The sequence below is a fragment of the Sander vitreus genome, chromosome 5 (assembly GCF_031162955.1).
Source record: "Sander vitreus isolate 19-12246 chromosome 5, sanVit1, whole genome shotgun sequence".
Taxonomy (NCBI): Eukaryota; Metazoa; Chordata; class Actinopteri; order Perciformes; family Percidae; genus Sander; species Sander vitreus.
This window is the reverse complement of record NC_135859.1, coordinates 23271562-23286834: the sequence shown is the minus strand read 5'-3', so window position 1 is coordinate 23286834 and position 15273 is coordinate 23271562. Positions and strand designations below refer to the sequence as shown.

General features: G+C 36.7%; 1 protein-coding gene across 1 annotated transcript; it reads right to left on the bottom strand.

Moving 5' to 3' along the window:
- Positions 1-7673: 7673 nt before the first annotated feature.
- On the bottom strand, positions 7674-15038 carry LOC144517654 (corticotropin-releasing factor-binding protein-like). The gene is made up of 7 exons (XM_078249760.1): positions 14901-15038; positions 14676-14763; positions 13878-14035; positions 12595-12805; positions 11326-11480; positions 9014-9134; positions 7674-8223 (listed from the first exon to the last, which is right to left on the bottom strand). Exons 1-7 carry the CDS (start codon positions 14979-14981, stop codon positions 8069-8071), a joined length of 969 nt encoding a protein of 322 aa, XP_078105886.1. The 5' UTR covers positions 14982-15038; the 3' UTR covers positions 7674-8068.
- Between the last annotated feature and the right edge of the window lie 235 nt (positions 15039-15273).

Here is a 15273-nt window from a genome sequence, read left to right as displayed (position 1 = left end):
GAGTTGCTCTTCCTTTTCTGGCAGCAGATTAATGACGTAGATCCATTAATGCTATTGGAGATCTACACTAAAGAGCTCAGAAACTCTGTGTGTATGAGTGTGTGTTGGAGGATAGGATTTTTCTGATGGGATTTTATCAGCAGGGATAGTGAACACTTGTACTTCACACAAAACCAATAGTGTTTTTCAACCTATCATCAGCATATATGCAGTACTTCAAGGAAGCCTACAAGAGGGATTTTTTTTGTAGCTATGATATTAATATTCTTCTAAGGTCATTTTGGCTATTCAATCATTGATCAGTTACACATTGACAGCTAAAGGTGTGGCAGTCTCAGCTTCACCACAAACAGTGGAAGTGTTTTGGGTGAATGGCTTTCACACATTCAGGACAAATATGCAGTTTTAGTTGAGCAAACTCTTACTGACACAAAATTTCTTTAAAATTAAATAATAAATTAATTGATGATAATTTGGTGGGACTGTATAGAGAGCATTCAACATGTACAAATATATGATCAATAATAAAGCATGGCTGGTAAACACTCCCCTAACGTGAACTGTTATTGAGCAAATGTGGTGAGTTATTTTTTGTTTTTTAGGCTATAAAACACATAAAACAGAAGTGGATAAAATGTGTATTTGCCATCAGAGGTCTGACAAATAATTCTGTCAGCTTTCCCATTTGATCAAAGACTCAGGATGAGGCTGCGTGTGTCACTGGTGTTCATCTGTGCGATGCTATCAGCAGGCACAGTAAGAGCAGTAAACAAGCAATCTTTTTGATGGCCTTTGTGAACATTTAGTATTCTCCTTTGCCTGCAGTGTCTGGGTTAAAGTGTTTCACCTGCTGGAGTGCAAACCTCATGCTAGTTGGAGCCCTTGAAGGAAGCCTTTGAAATCTAAAATCCTGGTGGACTATTGTGAAGAATTTGCTTTTTGACCTGTAAATCTTCAATTATTTTGATGGTTACCTGAATAGTACAATTTCCATATTTACTTACTTCCACATTTAACAGACACTGTATATTTGGAAATATTTGTATATATAGAATGAAATGTACCAAATTTAAACTAGTGTTACAAAATGAATACTGATTTCTTATAAAATACTGATGCCAATATGCCAACTTTAGCTCATATTTAAACAACAACAAACTGCAAACCTAAAATCCTAAAAAACCAAACAACAAGCTTATTTATACAAGCTGTGTTTTAGAGGAAAGAACAATTTGTTTGGGAAATTCTTCAATTGGTAAGTATTGTATACGATGCGTCATCATGTGTGTAGTTAATGAAACCAGGCAGTAGAGGGCAGTATAGGAGAAATCAAAAAGTGCTGCACAAACTTTAAAATGGTGAGATTATCAGTGAGTAAAATAAATTATGTATCTTGTAACCAACCAAGTCCATAACTATTTATATGTGTGCATCAGTTCTCACATTCTTATGTCTAATATCAGTTCAGAGATTCTAGATATGAACCAAATGCATATCTCCCATCTATCTATCATAACTGATTTATATTCACTTCTTATTTTTGGCAATTTGTTACATGAAATGTGTTATTAAAGAATATATTAAAATACTCTTTTAAAATACTTTTCTGAAGAATTATGGTATTATGGAAGCAGTGTTTTCATTTTTCTTTTAAGATGCCTATGTGGTGCTAGAGTTAGGTACTTCATACTTTTGGAATCCATTGTTTTGGCAGCTTCTGTATTGTATTTTTCCCATATGTAAATCAGGTAAATGTAATGTAATCATAATCTAGTTGAGTACAAAATAACAGCTATGACTAATGCAATAATAAAATGCTACATTAAAAGTAGACCTTTTTTATTTTTTTATTTACAACCCAGAAGCAGCCAGCGGTGACAGTTTGATTTACTGGTGTAATTATATTACAATAATATAATGAATGGGCATTTTTGTAGTCATACCCGGGAAATCACCAGCTGACCTGGTGTGCACTTCTGAAAAAGCAGATCAAGACCACACCCAGCTGCTAATGAGCTCTAAACTTTTTTTCATTTATTAAGTAACTGCAAAAAAATAAACTTACAGTCCTTTGTTCAGTCACTGTTGAGGTAACATGCTCTGCAAAAAAAAGGCGAAACAAAACATGGGGTTATGCAATTATTATGCAATTACTCCAGTTTCAGAAAATATTTTCTGTGTAAACTGTATTCACAGTTCACAGGGCTCTAGTAAGTGATTATATGGTGTTTGTGGTTAATATTGCTTCATGTCATTAATAACAGGAAGTAAAAGATGTATGACAACATATTTAACATTAACTCCCACATACCTCTAATTATTCTATACTGCTAATTAAGAATTCAATCACAACAAAACACAGTAGTCTTTCTTTTCTATGAGTCACATCAATGCAAAAAAGGCTATTGCACATTAGGATTTCCACACTCCATTACTGTACTTTAGCTTTATGACTTATGTTGTCAATTCACTGAGCAGTATTAAATTAATGACTGTGACAAATTGTTTATCGTTTATATATAACTGCTGATAATACCCCAAAGGCTACCAATCGCTTCACAGAAATGAATACACATACACATTCACATGGAAGTGTAAAGAGTATTAGTGGAAAATAACAGATCCACACTTGCACTTATTTCATAGCAGTTTAGTAACCTCCACAGTGTCCCTAATATTTTAATGAGCATTCATTACAGACCCACAAGTCCACCAATTAGTTAGTAGTGCAAAGTGATGGCTAAAACAATGAATATATGATCCACGTTGTAAAAAGCCAGAATGTTTTTAAAAATAACAACATCTGGAGTTGTACTGTTCATGCCACTGAAAACATACTAGAAGAGCACGACATAGCTGTTCATAGTTGTACATAGTTGGAAAGTACTAGAATATTATACTTGAGCAAAATTACTGTTAGTTTAAGGATTTTTTTACTCAGGTACAAGAGCAAAACATTACCTTGGTTAAAATGTACTTCGATAAAGTAAAAAAGTAGGTCAGTTAAAATGTACTCTGAGTAAACGTTACTGCATTAAAGCAATATTGTATATGATGATGACCATGTTGGTTGATAGACCTATTAAACTAAAGAACACATTTAGGCTACAAAATGTATTGTATTAACATGCCAACGTATACACACCATGTATACACATCACACCACAGAGCAATGATGCACAAACACATTTAATTTCTATAGAGGGATCTTTGCAGCCTGTTCATTCAACTGATTATCAATTATACTTATACAACAGCCTTCAGTATAAACTCACTAGAATGAATCAGAAAGCAGGCACAATTCAGACAATTAAACAAAAATGGCCTAAAAATAAATAATAACTGGAAACTGTGCCAGGTGCAACAAACATTCATAGGCTACATAAATTAAATAACCTGACACTTCTTATAGAATCAACAGTAGAATAAAACATTACCAAGGCAGACAACACATACATGTTCAAACAATATAAACTCCACAGCAGCTGCACACATATTTCAGCAAAGAGCAGCACAGAATGCCAATGAAAAGGAGTAGTTAATGTGCTTACTATATAGGTACCTGTCCAATGTACAGTATATGGAGGCATGTTTGTGTTGCATTTTCTGTATTTTGTGTTGTCTTTGTAAAGCTGCGGAACGGACAGAGTTCAAAACAAATTTCCCTTCGGGGACAATAAAATATATCTTATCTTTAATATATTTTTGCATGTGTAGCGCGCGCACACAATGCTACTTTGTCCAGCAACATTGACGTCCTCTGAAAAGAAAGTTAATAAATTCACAGTGAGTTTGTTGTTGTACTCACCTGTCTGCAGTCATTCTGTGAGGCTTGTGCACCGAGGAGTCCTCCCGTCTATTCCTGGTTTAACTGCTCGTTCATTCTCAAAGCATAATATAACCAGACCACTCAGCGTCTTTGTGCCACTATAATCCAGCCACTGAAAAATTGCTCTGCCATGACAAGTTGTAACTTTAAATACTGCTTACTTGTAAATGCATTAGTAATAATAATCCAGTGATAAAATATATAATAATAAAACTGTCAGGGTTTATTCTGCTTGCTTGATTATAACGTCTACCTTTAAATAACATTAAAATTATTACCAACATGTTGCTGATATACCTTACTACATTAACTTAAGGCAAAGCATAGCATGAACATTTACTTTAAAAAAAGGCAGCATCAAAAAGAAAACTCTTCAGCCTTGATTTAAAAGAACTGAGAGTTGCAGCGGACCTGCTGTTTTCTGGGAGTTTGTTCCTTAAGTAAAACAGTTGATGAAAATATTTACTTATAGTATTTTTACACTGTGATAATTGTACTTAAGAAGGGCCTGAATATGTCTTCCACCACTGAGGCAGAGGAAGTTATGCAAAGAAGCTATTCAGAATATGTGACTATTTAGAACCAACTTTGTGATTATTATGCAAATGCTGTGGAGCAAGTCAGTTCAGATACTGGATCCTCTGTGCAGTAGATGGTATTATTTGATGACCTTATGGGGGAGTGTGTCAGTTCTAATGTTCTGAAAACAACAATAAAATAACAAAAATAACAACAATTAACATAATTTCATCTTTCTGTTACTTCAATGTAATTAATAATGCAAGCATGTCTTTTTCTGTACAGGGTCACATCTCATCCATAAGGATGGAGGACCCCTTTTGGCCCAACAAGTGACAAACAAATTTCCAGTCCACCATCACTGGCCACTATAAATACATTGCATATTTAAGACTGCTGTTTCTAGTGGTAGAAAACAGATAATCAGACTTTATTTCTTTTGATGGCATCCAAAGTGCATTTCATTCTCTAATGAAGACTGAAAACAGCAACACATCGAGCAAAAAAAGACATCCGCTGGTTAATTGAATTATCACAGTTGAGCAGGTTTGAGATTAATTCCACGTAAGGAGAAGATCAAAAGCGAGCCAGTTAGAAGGAAGTCAAGGGGAATAAGAGCACTGAAGCTTGTGGGATAATCCCATTAAGAGCTGCACATTCATTCAGACTGAGGCTCCACAGCTGTACAGTATGTAAGAGATTAGGCTGTGATGGAGAGGGTCACAATCAAACCTGTATTCTTACAGTTTTAGAACATTGTGGTGTATTATTCTGTGCTCTCAGTATTAAGTCTTTTTAATTATGATTTTGAGCAATGACCAACCACTATGAAAGCTATTTCAGAGTTTGTCTCTGGAACGGATTGGATTACAAAAACGAAGAAAATTGCATGCGTCATTGCTTAATACTAATTGCCATGGACATATTTTAATACATTGGAATACACATGCACATTTACATTGTAGGCTATATATATACACTTGCAGGGGTGGATTTACTCTAGATACTGTACTGAAGTCGTTTATTTGTGTACCCTCTACTAAAAAGAAGGTGATTTTACTTTTACCAAAGTACATTGTATCATACTTTGCTACATTTCAAGTGGTTTCCATTACAGAGTAAAAAGAAAAGGCACATAAGGAGGCAGGTTCGGGTGGTGGATGGATTGTTTTTACTAAATGGAACAAACTGAACTACTTGTTGTTTTGCGTCACATGCGTAAGTTGAGTAACTTAACTTATGTACTGATTTTAACCCAAACCACACTTTTAAAGTTTTTTTTAAACTTAACTACATAATTGTGTTGCCTTCTTCTGGCAAATATTTTCATACATGTTTAACCCTACCTGTACCCCCAAAGAGGGGATATTATTCATGTACAGTGATAAATAAAATGTAGGTTAACACTGAATGAGTTTTCTTGTGTTTATTGTTATATGTGTATCGTCAGTCTTTTGTAGAACCAAACCTATGGAGGGTTGGTGGTATGTAACACTTGTATTAATATATTTGGTACCCCTAAAATCGCATGTAGGCCAAGCCTGGCAGCCTCCATTTGAAATTGTCTAGAACCGCCACTGGTGCAGAAAGACAATCGCACCCGGGCTGAGTGTAGGATTAAGTGAACAGTACAAATGCACAACAATGCAATCAAATTAAGGAGAATGTCCTCATGGGTAATGTTTAGCATTATTGTACCTCAGCAAAGTTAACATAAGGTATCATGTTGCTGATATTGTTCCACTAGTGTGTGTACATGTACCCCCCTCCCTTTTAAAAATGTAATGCAGTTATGTTTACTCAAAATACATTTTAACTGACCTACTTTCAGTGGTGAAAGAGGTATTTAGATCCTTTACTTAAGTAAAATTACTAATACCACACTGTAGAAATAAAGTAAAAGTCCTGCATTGAAAATGTTGCTTACTGTAAGTAAAAGTATGTAAGTATCAGGAAAATGTACTTAAAAGTAAAAAGTACTAAATGCAGAAATATCCTCACAGCTGTACTTTTGTTGGCCTTCATATTGTTGGGTAGTTTAATTTATATTAAAACATAATGTTTTAAAAACTCAAGTGTTTTGTGTGCAAAAATCTTAATTTGTAAAGTAACTAGTAATTAAAGCTGTCACATTAATGTAGCAGAGTAAAAACTGCAATATTTCCCTCTGAAATTTTTATTTTTTTATTTTTTATTTAACCTTTATTTATTCAGGGGAGTTTCACTGAGAGGCAGCCTCTCTTTTGCAGGAACGCCCTGATCACATTCACACATGAAATGTAGTGGAGTAGAAGTAGAAAGTAGCAAGAGTAAAAGTGCGTCAAATTTGTGTACTTGAGTGAATGTAATTAGTTACATTCCACCACTGTCTAATCTTTACTTTAAGTAAATTTGTACACAAGTACTTTTACTAGAGTATAAAGTAACATTACGTTTACTTGAGTACAATATTCAAGTACTCATTAACAATGCAGGGTATAGCATTGACATCTTTTATGACTACACTGAAAGCATTTGATCTAAGATTAGACTTTATTCGTCTGGAGTCTTGCTTTAAGGTGTAAGTGTCTGTGCATGAATATTATGTGAAAGCAGCTCACTTAAACATCTACCTCAGAAACACACTATTCATTGGCAAGGTCCAAATAGCAGTATGACATTAGAGATTTTACCACATAGTATTTATCAACACCGAACACCATTGATGAAGGGTAGCAAAAGCCTGTAATTTTAACAAGTCCACAGCCATGCTAGCAGCTCTTTGAGGCTGTATTTAGTGCGGTTTAAGATTATTTTTGGGGGATTTCTGCCTTTAATGGATAAGACAGCTATGAAAGGGGGGAGAGAGAGGAGGAAGACATGCAGGAAATCGTCACAGGTAGGACTCGAACCCTGGAGCTTCTGCGTCGAGGCATAAACATCTATATATGTGCGCCTGCGCTACCAACTGAGCTGATGTTCAGCAGGTATGTTTGCAATGTTTATCATCTTAGTTTTGCATGTTAGCATGCTAACATTTGCTAATTAGCACTAAACACCATAGATATATGTCAGTATATATATATATATATATATATATATGACTAAACACAAAGTACAGTTGAGGCTAATGGGAATGTCATTAGTTTTGCAGGTATTGCACATCACATATCGTATTTAGTGCTGGACTATCTGTACAACATTCCCACATTTTCAGATCTGTGGTTGGATGGATCCTGTAGAAGCATTATGGTAACACAAACACCAAATTAACATTCAGTTCTATAATAAAATGGAAAGTAGACCCATAAAAACAGATTGATTCACAAAAGCAGAACATTAAAAATGTGCTTTATCATGCAAGTCATGTTTATTTTTAAATTGTCAAGGCAATATAAACAGAAAAGACAGCAGTGATGTAAAACCTCCCAAATCATACTTAAACTGATATAAACTAAGAACAACAGAGGGAAGGTTTGAAAAATACTCTTGCCAAAAAATATAATGTACCACGGATTTTTTTTGAGAGACGACTAAAAGAAAACCACTAAATCCACCATCCACCATGAATTTGAGATGAATAAAATAATTCTTCAAATAAATATTCTATGATCAAAGTGAACATAATTAGTACACTAAATTAAATATTTGGCAAAACCAACAAAAAATATGTATTGACAGCATTAGTCAAACAAGTATATTTACAGAGAGATGGATGACTTTGTGACTGTGTGTGTGATCTCATTCCACAGAGCAGAAGTTATCGAGAGCGTTCTCTCGGGTCTTGGGGAGCTCGCGTTGTTCCAGTAATCGGTATTGGAAGGAAACACGATTGATATAGTTCCCACTGGACACCAGCCTCACCACCGAGTTATCACAACCAATCTTCATCTGGGCTGAAGGGCCAGAGAGAAAAACAGATACTTTACACTGGAGCACATACAGAGCATTCTTGTTCACTTGCCAGCCGTTCTTAGCCTGGGTATGAAAAAGTGTCTTTGTTCAGTGTGTGAAGTGCTAGTAAAATATAGCATAGTTAAGATGTACAGTGTATTGAAATTCAAAAAGTAGAAATTGCTTATTCCAATGTTAATAATGATCATACATCGTTAATTATAAACATTTGTGGTATTATTTTGTTTCAGAAAATATAGTAATGCATTGGTGTTTATTTTTCTAATATTAAATTCAGATTAAAATGAAGTTGTAAAATATGATTTTCATTGCAAATATTTCACCACGAGGGATGGCTTTTTTATTTTATTATTTTAAGGACTAATCTGCTGCATCATATGTCAGAATTTGAATTATTGGAAGCATATTCTGAGCTGTCCTTACCATAAGAGGTCGCTGTTGTAACACTGTGGTGAACTGTGTTTTGATGTGTGTGGCATAATGTGAAGCTGGAATTTAGTTTAGATGTTTTCGTCGATACATGTGGTGAAATGTGCCAAACTGTGTTTAAAAAAATCAATCAATTTTCAGTGGAAATCAGTAACTGAAAATTGTGAGCCTAGGCAGAGCATAGAATAGCATAGCATAGCATAGCATAGCATAGCATAGCATATATACACAATATACTGTAGCTTAGTTAAGGCAATGTCCAGTACAAGAAATCAGATTTCTGATGGAAACCTGCGGTTACAAGGAACATCACAGATACACTCTGGAGGGGCTCAGACTCACCAAGCCCACTGAGGGAGAAACAAAGGTCAGCTATGGGGAACATCATAGAGGTGTCCACCCCATTCCCCCCTAGCAGCTCCACATAGTCACCTGACCCCGAACAGCCTGTCCACACCTGCCTCTGTAAAAAAAACTTAACTTATTAAGTCTGCATATTAAAGTGCCATAATAAAGGTATCCTATGTAGTTTCTTTTTTACCACTAGTGGCGCAATGGAGCAATGTGTTGACGAGCAAGGCCCGGTTTTCTTTGTATCTTGTGTTTAGTAGCACATGCTAGTAATTAAAGTAGTTATGAGTAATAAGGAAGAAAATGCATTCATCACATTTGTCAGGTCTCAATGTATTGGTGAGAAATACTGATTGTGTTTACTTACAAGAAGAATCTACAGGGTACCTTTAAATTCCAGCTTGGCCTGTCGGTTCATGTTAAGTATTGATTAGAGCAACAATTAGAAACACTGCTATAATAGAGAGTTATATCTAACTATCACATAGGCAGTAGTCTGATATCTGTTTAGAATAATTATATACAGCTAAACGGTACCTCAAGTTGGTCCATCTTATATTCTCTCCATGCTCCTCTTTTATCGCATATTTTACATAAAATATGATTACATGCAGCTGTGTTTGCCTGTAAAACTGTTCATACAAATCATCTTTGAAATTGTAACACTTAGAACCTTCCTCAGGATTTGAGTAGAAATTTCAGGTTGTTGTATTTGGCCCAGCAAATGCAGTACTTGCAGTTTATCATAATATCAACAGTCTGGCAGCCAGTGTAAGCCCAGCTGCCATTATCTTCAGGAGTCATTTTGTTTTGTTCTGTCTTTTATTAAACATAATTTACACCATGTATGTCGTTCTATGAGATTTTATTTCACGTGTAATTTATTACTAAAAGTTTTGTAACAGGCTCCATCAAGTGAATATTTACAGCTTAACAGTGAGCTGCAATAAAGCTCCGTAAAGCAGAGGGGAGCTGCAGAGTCAACACGGCACAAGCAACCCCTTTCACACTGTCCCATTGTTTTCACTATGACATTTGATACATTGTTATTATAAAAACATTGATGTATTACATTATACATTAGAAACTGCCAAATATCTTTATCGAACATTCAATATAAAGGGTTAACAATTTACAAACTGTAACGTGATGCTTGGTTTTGCTCATGAGAGCAGCTGATTGACGTCCCAACATGGCCATTGTGTGCACACACAGGTGTTTTCACTTTGCCTAATTAGACCTTTTGCCATGGAAGTCTAATTAGACTTTGTTGCACCTGTTAGAGTACAACAGCAGCTGACAACAGAATCACTCAAACACCAGTGTGGCTCTGCAAACTATTTGCCAACCGTAACATTGATTTTGGACGACTCCCCAAAACCCTGGCCATTTTTCAATGACAATATTTTTAGAAGTTCACTGCCGATGTTTTTCATTTACGATACATATGCATGGCAAAGGTCTAAATAGGGCAAATAAAATCTTTTGGTTAAAGGGATAAGTTGACATTTTGGAATATATGCATATTTGCTTTCTTGCCAAGAGTTAATGTGTGTATGGTAACATTAAATACATAGCTGGAGCCAGATGGCAGATTTTGTTACGTTTGGACAGATCCAGGGTAGCTGTCTTACCTCCTTTCCAGTCTTTGTGCTAAGTAACTGTCTCCTGGCTATAGCTTCATGAAGCTATAGCTTTTATGAAATTATGTAAATAATACATTATAAAATAAGTGAAGACAGTAATCCAGAAACATGTTTTTAAATACCAAAATACTTAATAACTAACCTAATAAGGTTTCCTAACCGCATAATGCTCACCTCACACAAAGTGAATCAGTTAAAAAAGGTTTTTGTTAAATGTAGCTACTTTTGTATGTCATATTTAAAAATAAGAACTCTACATGAATAATGTTTGTTTCACTTCAGTCGACTGACAAAAACCCATCAATCTTTTCTCTGCTGTGAATTTCATGACTATAGTTAGGTAGCTAAATATGTTGGAAGATTACATCCTGGAACCAGGCTACTAAAACAAGTATTTCCCCTCTGGTTAGGGTTAGGCAAATGTAATAAGATTTGAACAGAAGCTGATGGATCTTAAAGGTGATCCTTACTTTATGGAAATAATATTATGTCAAGCAGTAATAACATGAAAAGTCATATGATTAGAATGGCTGATACCTTATCTCCTTATCTTGATCATTTAAGGAAGGATTTTAGTAATGTGAGTGTACTTTAACAGAAAAAGGGGGGTGTTTGTCTATTTGTGTGTGTGTGTGTGTGTGTGTGTGTGTGTCTCACCTGTGGGCTGAGATCATTGCTTATGGCCTGCCCCAGGCTCAGATCTGTCAGCCGGATCTCCACAGGGTAGATGATGGAGAAGCTGCAGTTCCTGCGCTGGTGTGGCATCACCATGGTGAAGCTGCCCTCTGGACTCTGAGACATAATGTTACAGGCTTTACACACACACACACACACACACACACACACACACACACACACACACACACACACACACACACACACAAAGACAAAGGAGGAGAGGTTTCAAATTAACAGTTCCCCGTCACCAGAGAAACTCATTACTGACACCTCATGTCACAAATTGGATATGATCAAGGCTGACTCGCGGGGAGGGGACACAATTAGTGCTGAGCAAGAAAATCCAATTCCAGTTCTGATGACAAAGATAAGAAAATAATGAAATTTGAATTGATAACAGTATAGTAGACTAGACAGGCACCAACAGGAGTCGGAACAGTTTACTCCTGCAGGCATGTAGAAGCATTTTTCGTGGTGAAGGAGCCATGCCAATCAAAACTAAGGAGAGAATGTTAGAATGTTATTTTTTCTGCAAGATTTGAAGACGAGATTAATGACTTTTAACTGTTTAATATGTGTGTTATTTTCCCACTTGTTACAATCAGGTGAAATATTTAAGAAGGGTCTACACATGTTGAGGGACATTACATGTTCCCTGTTGCTTATTTGTGTGATATACAGTACATCATTGCATGTACAGAGAGATATGATTGCTGTTTTATAGCCGGTTTTACCCAGTTGAGGCTACCTTGTGACACAGAAGAAGCAGGATTGTGGACAGCTGAAGTTAATAGTCAATTATGAATGAAACCTCCCACATTGGCTTGCGATTTATATTGTTTCCCTATAGATCATCCATTCAAACTCCCTTCTTTGTGTCAGTGCGCTTTCTTTGTCCGTCTTTGTCTTACAGCCAGACTGTGATTGTTATGCTGCTTGACACAGTGTTAACACTGTGTTTGACAAGCAGCTGGAAAACAGGTGCATGCCTCTCATTCAATCTCTTCCTGTCGCTCTCGGCCTTGATTTATGCTCGGCCAGGCGCAAATGTCCAGCAGGAACACACATGCATGCACACTAGTCAACAGTCTAGCCATCAATTTAAAACACACATATAAAAATAAAAAACACATCTGATTTAGATGCAAGGCCTTGGAGCTTGTTTACGATTATGATTTTGTTTTTTGGATGTTGTTTCTGTTCATTTTGCTTTCAGACTTTTTTCCAAGGACGTGCAGCAGGTCTTACGGAAGGGGTTGTGTAACTTTTTGACAGTAAGGGTGAAGCCACTGTCAGGGCTGTGAATGCGGAAGAAGATCATGGCGACGTTCTGAGAGGAGCGGCTGGTGGCTCCTGGTGCTGCGGAGGAGCAGTAGTCTGTGTAGCGCTGGTTCAGCGGGAGCTGGTGGTCCTGCCTGCTGGGGAACTTCTCTCCCTTCAGAACCCAGCCGTCAAACATCTGTAAGAGGAAAATCAGAGTTTCTTTATTTTATTAATTCATGATTACACTCACAATATTTTCACTTAACAATATATTCTTTATATTATGTGAGGTAAAGCATCAGTAAAAGTTTTGGAAGAAAAAAATCATCCATTTAGATTATCTATTCCAGTGCCACTCCACGGCCCAATATGGAGTAATCTTTGAAAATAAACATTATCTTAAAAGTTAGAATAGGAACTTGTAGCAGATTTAAAGCAAAATGCTTGCTAAGTATGACATAAGGGCATTTTTTCATTTTTGTGTAGGAGGTAAAGGAGACACAAAAATACCATTAGTTAACATACAGTAGGATGGGAACGTGATGGGGATCACGCAGTTAGAGAATGTGTACATTTCAGCTACAATTTTCTACATAGGATGAATATGTTGTTGGTGACATGAAATATAAATACAGAGTACATACGGTGGTCAATATGCTAGTGTCCCAAAAAATCCTCCTGTTTTCTATTAAATTTATTTTGGAATAGTGAAAATTAAGACAAAGTTAACATAAGGCAACATTACTTTACTTTGCTTTAGGGGTCTTTCCTAAGGCTAGTCAATACAGTTTACAGCACCATCTACACCGCTGTGTTTTCAACATGAATTCATAAATTCAATGTAATTTATGCAGATAGTGTGTTTTGAAAATATAAATGTGTGCTGTTTGGATGTTGAGCATCTTTCTCCTGCCAAAAGGGATTGATCTATGCAGGTCAGATAAGACCTTGAAACAGCCTGTAACCCTAGTTGGTGTCATGCCTTTCACCACTTTGGCCCACATTAAGTGAAAATGCAATGTAACTGGCAGGCTTGGCTGCACAACTAAAGCATTCTCTTCCCACACTTGCTTTGAGTAATGTGACCAATGCATAGAGGATCCAGTGGGGTGTTTGGCCCTTAAATGTTGCCTTAACCCTGTTTGGCACCATTTTAATCGAACAGAAGAAGATGAAATATAATTCAGAGTTCAAATTTCAAAGCCCTGAACTTCCTCTCACCAACGGTGGGGGATGTGTTGGTGTTATTTCTAGTGAGTGGAGCCAACCTTAATGAAGTCTCCAGCACTGCAGTCGATATTGACGTCAGACAGCTCCAGGCTGATGACCTCGCTGGGCTCAGCGATGATGAAAGCAGCACAGGCTAGCTGTGGTCGAGACGCCACAAAGGTGAAGTACCCATCCGTGGCCAGCATGTCCAAACATCCTACAAACACACACACACACACACACACACACACACACACACACACACACACACACATTTATAATGACACAGATGGGATTCGCAAAACACTTTCTCTCTGCTTTTTAGCACAAGTAAACATCAAGGATTAAGTGTGATCTGCGAACATTGGTCATGAACTCACAATAATCAGCTTTATGGTCAAACACAAGTCTTCAAGTGCTCATAAGTGTTGACTGGAGAGTTGTTTTTTTCTGTTCATTCAATAGAGCTGATATCTGGGGAGTTTGTGCTAAAAGTATTAAGTGTTCAACAATTCTGCTAGAAGTGGGCTTACATAAAACATTGGCACTGTGTTCATTTCTAACATTTAGCTGTGTGCACTTACTACATCCAAATATGAAATGTCCTATACTGCAGGTGCAGTATTATGTACAATAAAGATGTAGGCATGGATTGATTAAGTGATTAATTGACGGATTGGTTGTTAGATTATTAAAATGTGTTCTGTACCTGCCTGGACACTAGAACTGCAATGAACATCTTGTTTTAAATTCATCAACGTACTTTTAAATTATGTAAAGGGTTTTCTTGTTGTTTGCCAAGTCGGTAAGCATAATCAGCTACACTGAATAAAGCCATTGTTTACTGCAGCACTTACTGAGAGGTCGGCGAAAAATGAAATCGTCTGATTCTCTTTTCTGGTCCAAACTGAGCAGAGAATATAATCCATCTGCAGCTTCGTTATCCTAAATAAAAACACAATAGAAATAGACGTCACATTAGAATCCATCGGTTCTCGCAGAAACTTTATAGGCATTAGTTGAACCTGCCTGACTTGAACTGAAGCAATGTGGAATTATTGATCAACAATTAAAAGTCTTACCTCAATGTAGCGACTTAGCCCCATCCTTGATGAGAGGGAGAACAGAAAGAGGAACAGCTGTGCGCGCAGAGCCACCGACATATTGAAGTGCGTCTCTCGGTAAAACGTTTCCTGAAGCAGAGGGGGGAAATAACGGCGCTGTGCGAGAGGGGGCAGCTTTTATAGCAGCTCACACAGGCAGGCAGGCCTAAATCAGAGGGTCACTGACTAACACTGAGCCGTGCGGACTTGGTCATTTTATTCATGGGTGAAAAATCTCTCATTCATACCGGTATTAGGACACTTACATATGCTTGGCTGTTTAGGAACTAATAATAACTGGGTATAATTTGGTTAAAAGTCAGAATGTTAACCTGCCATAATATTGCTTAGT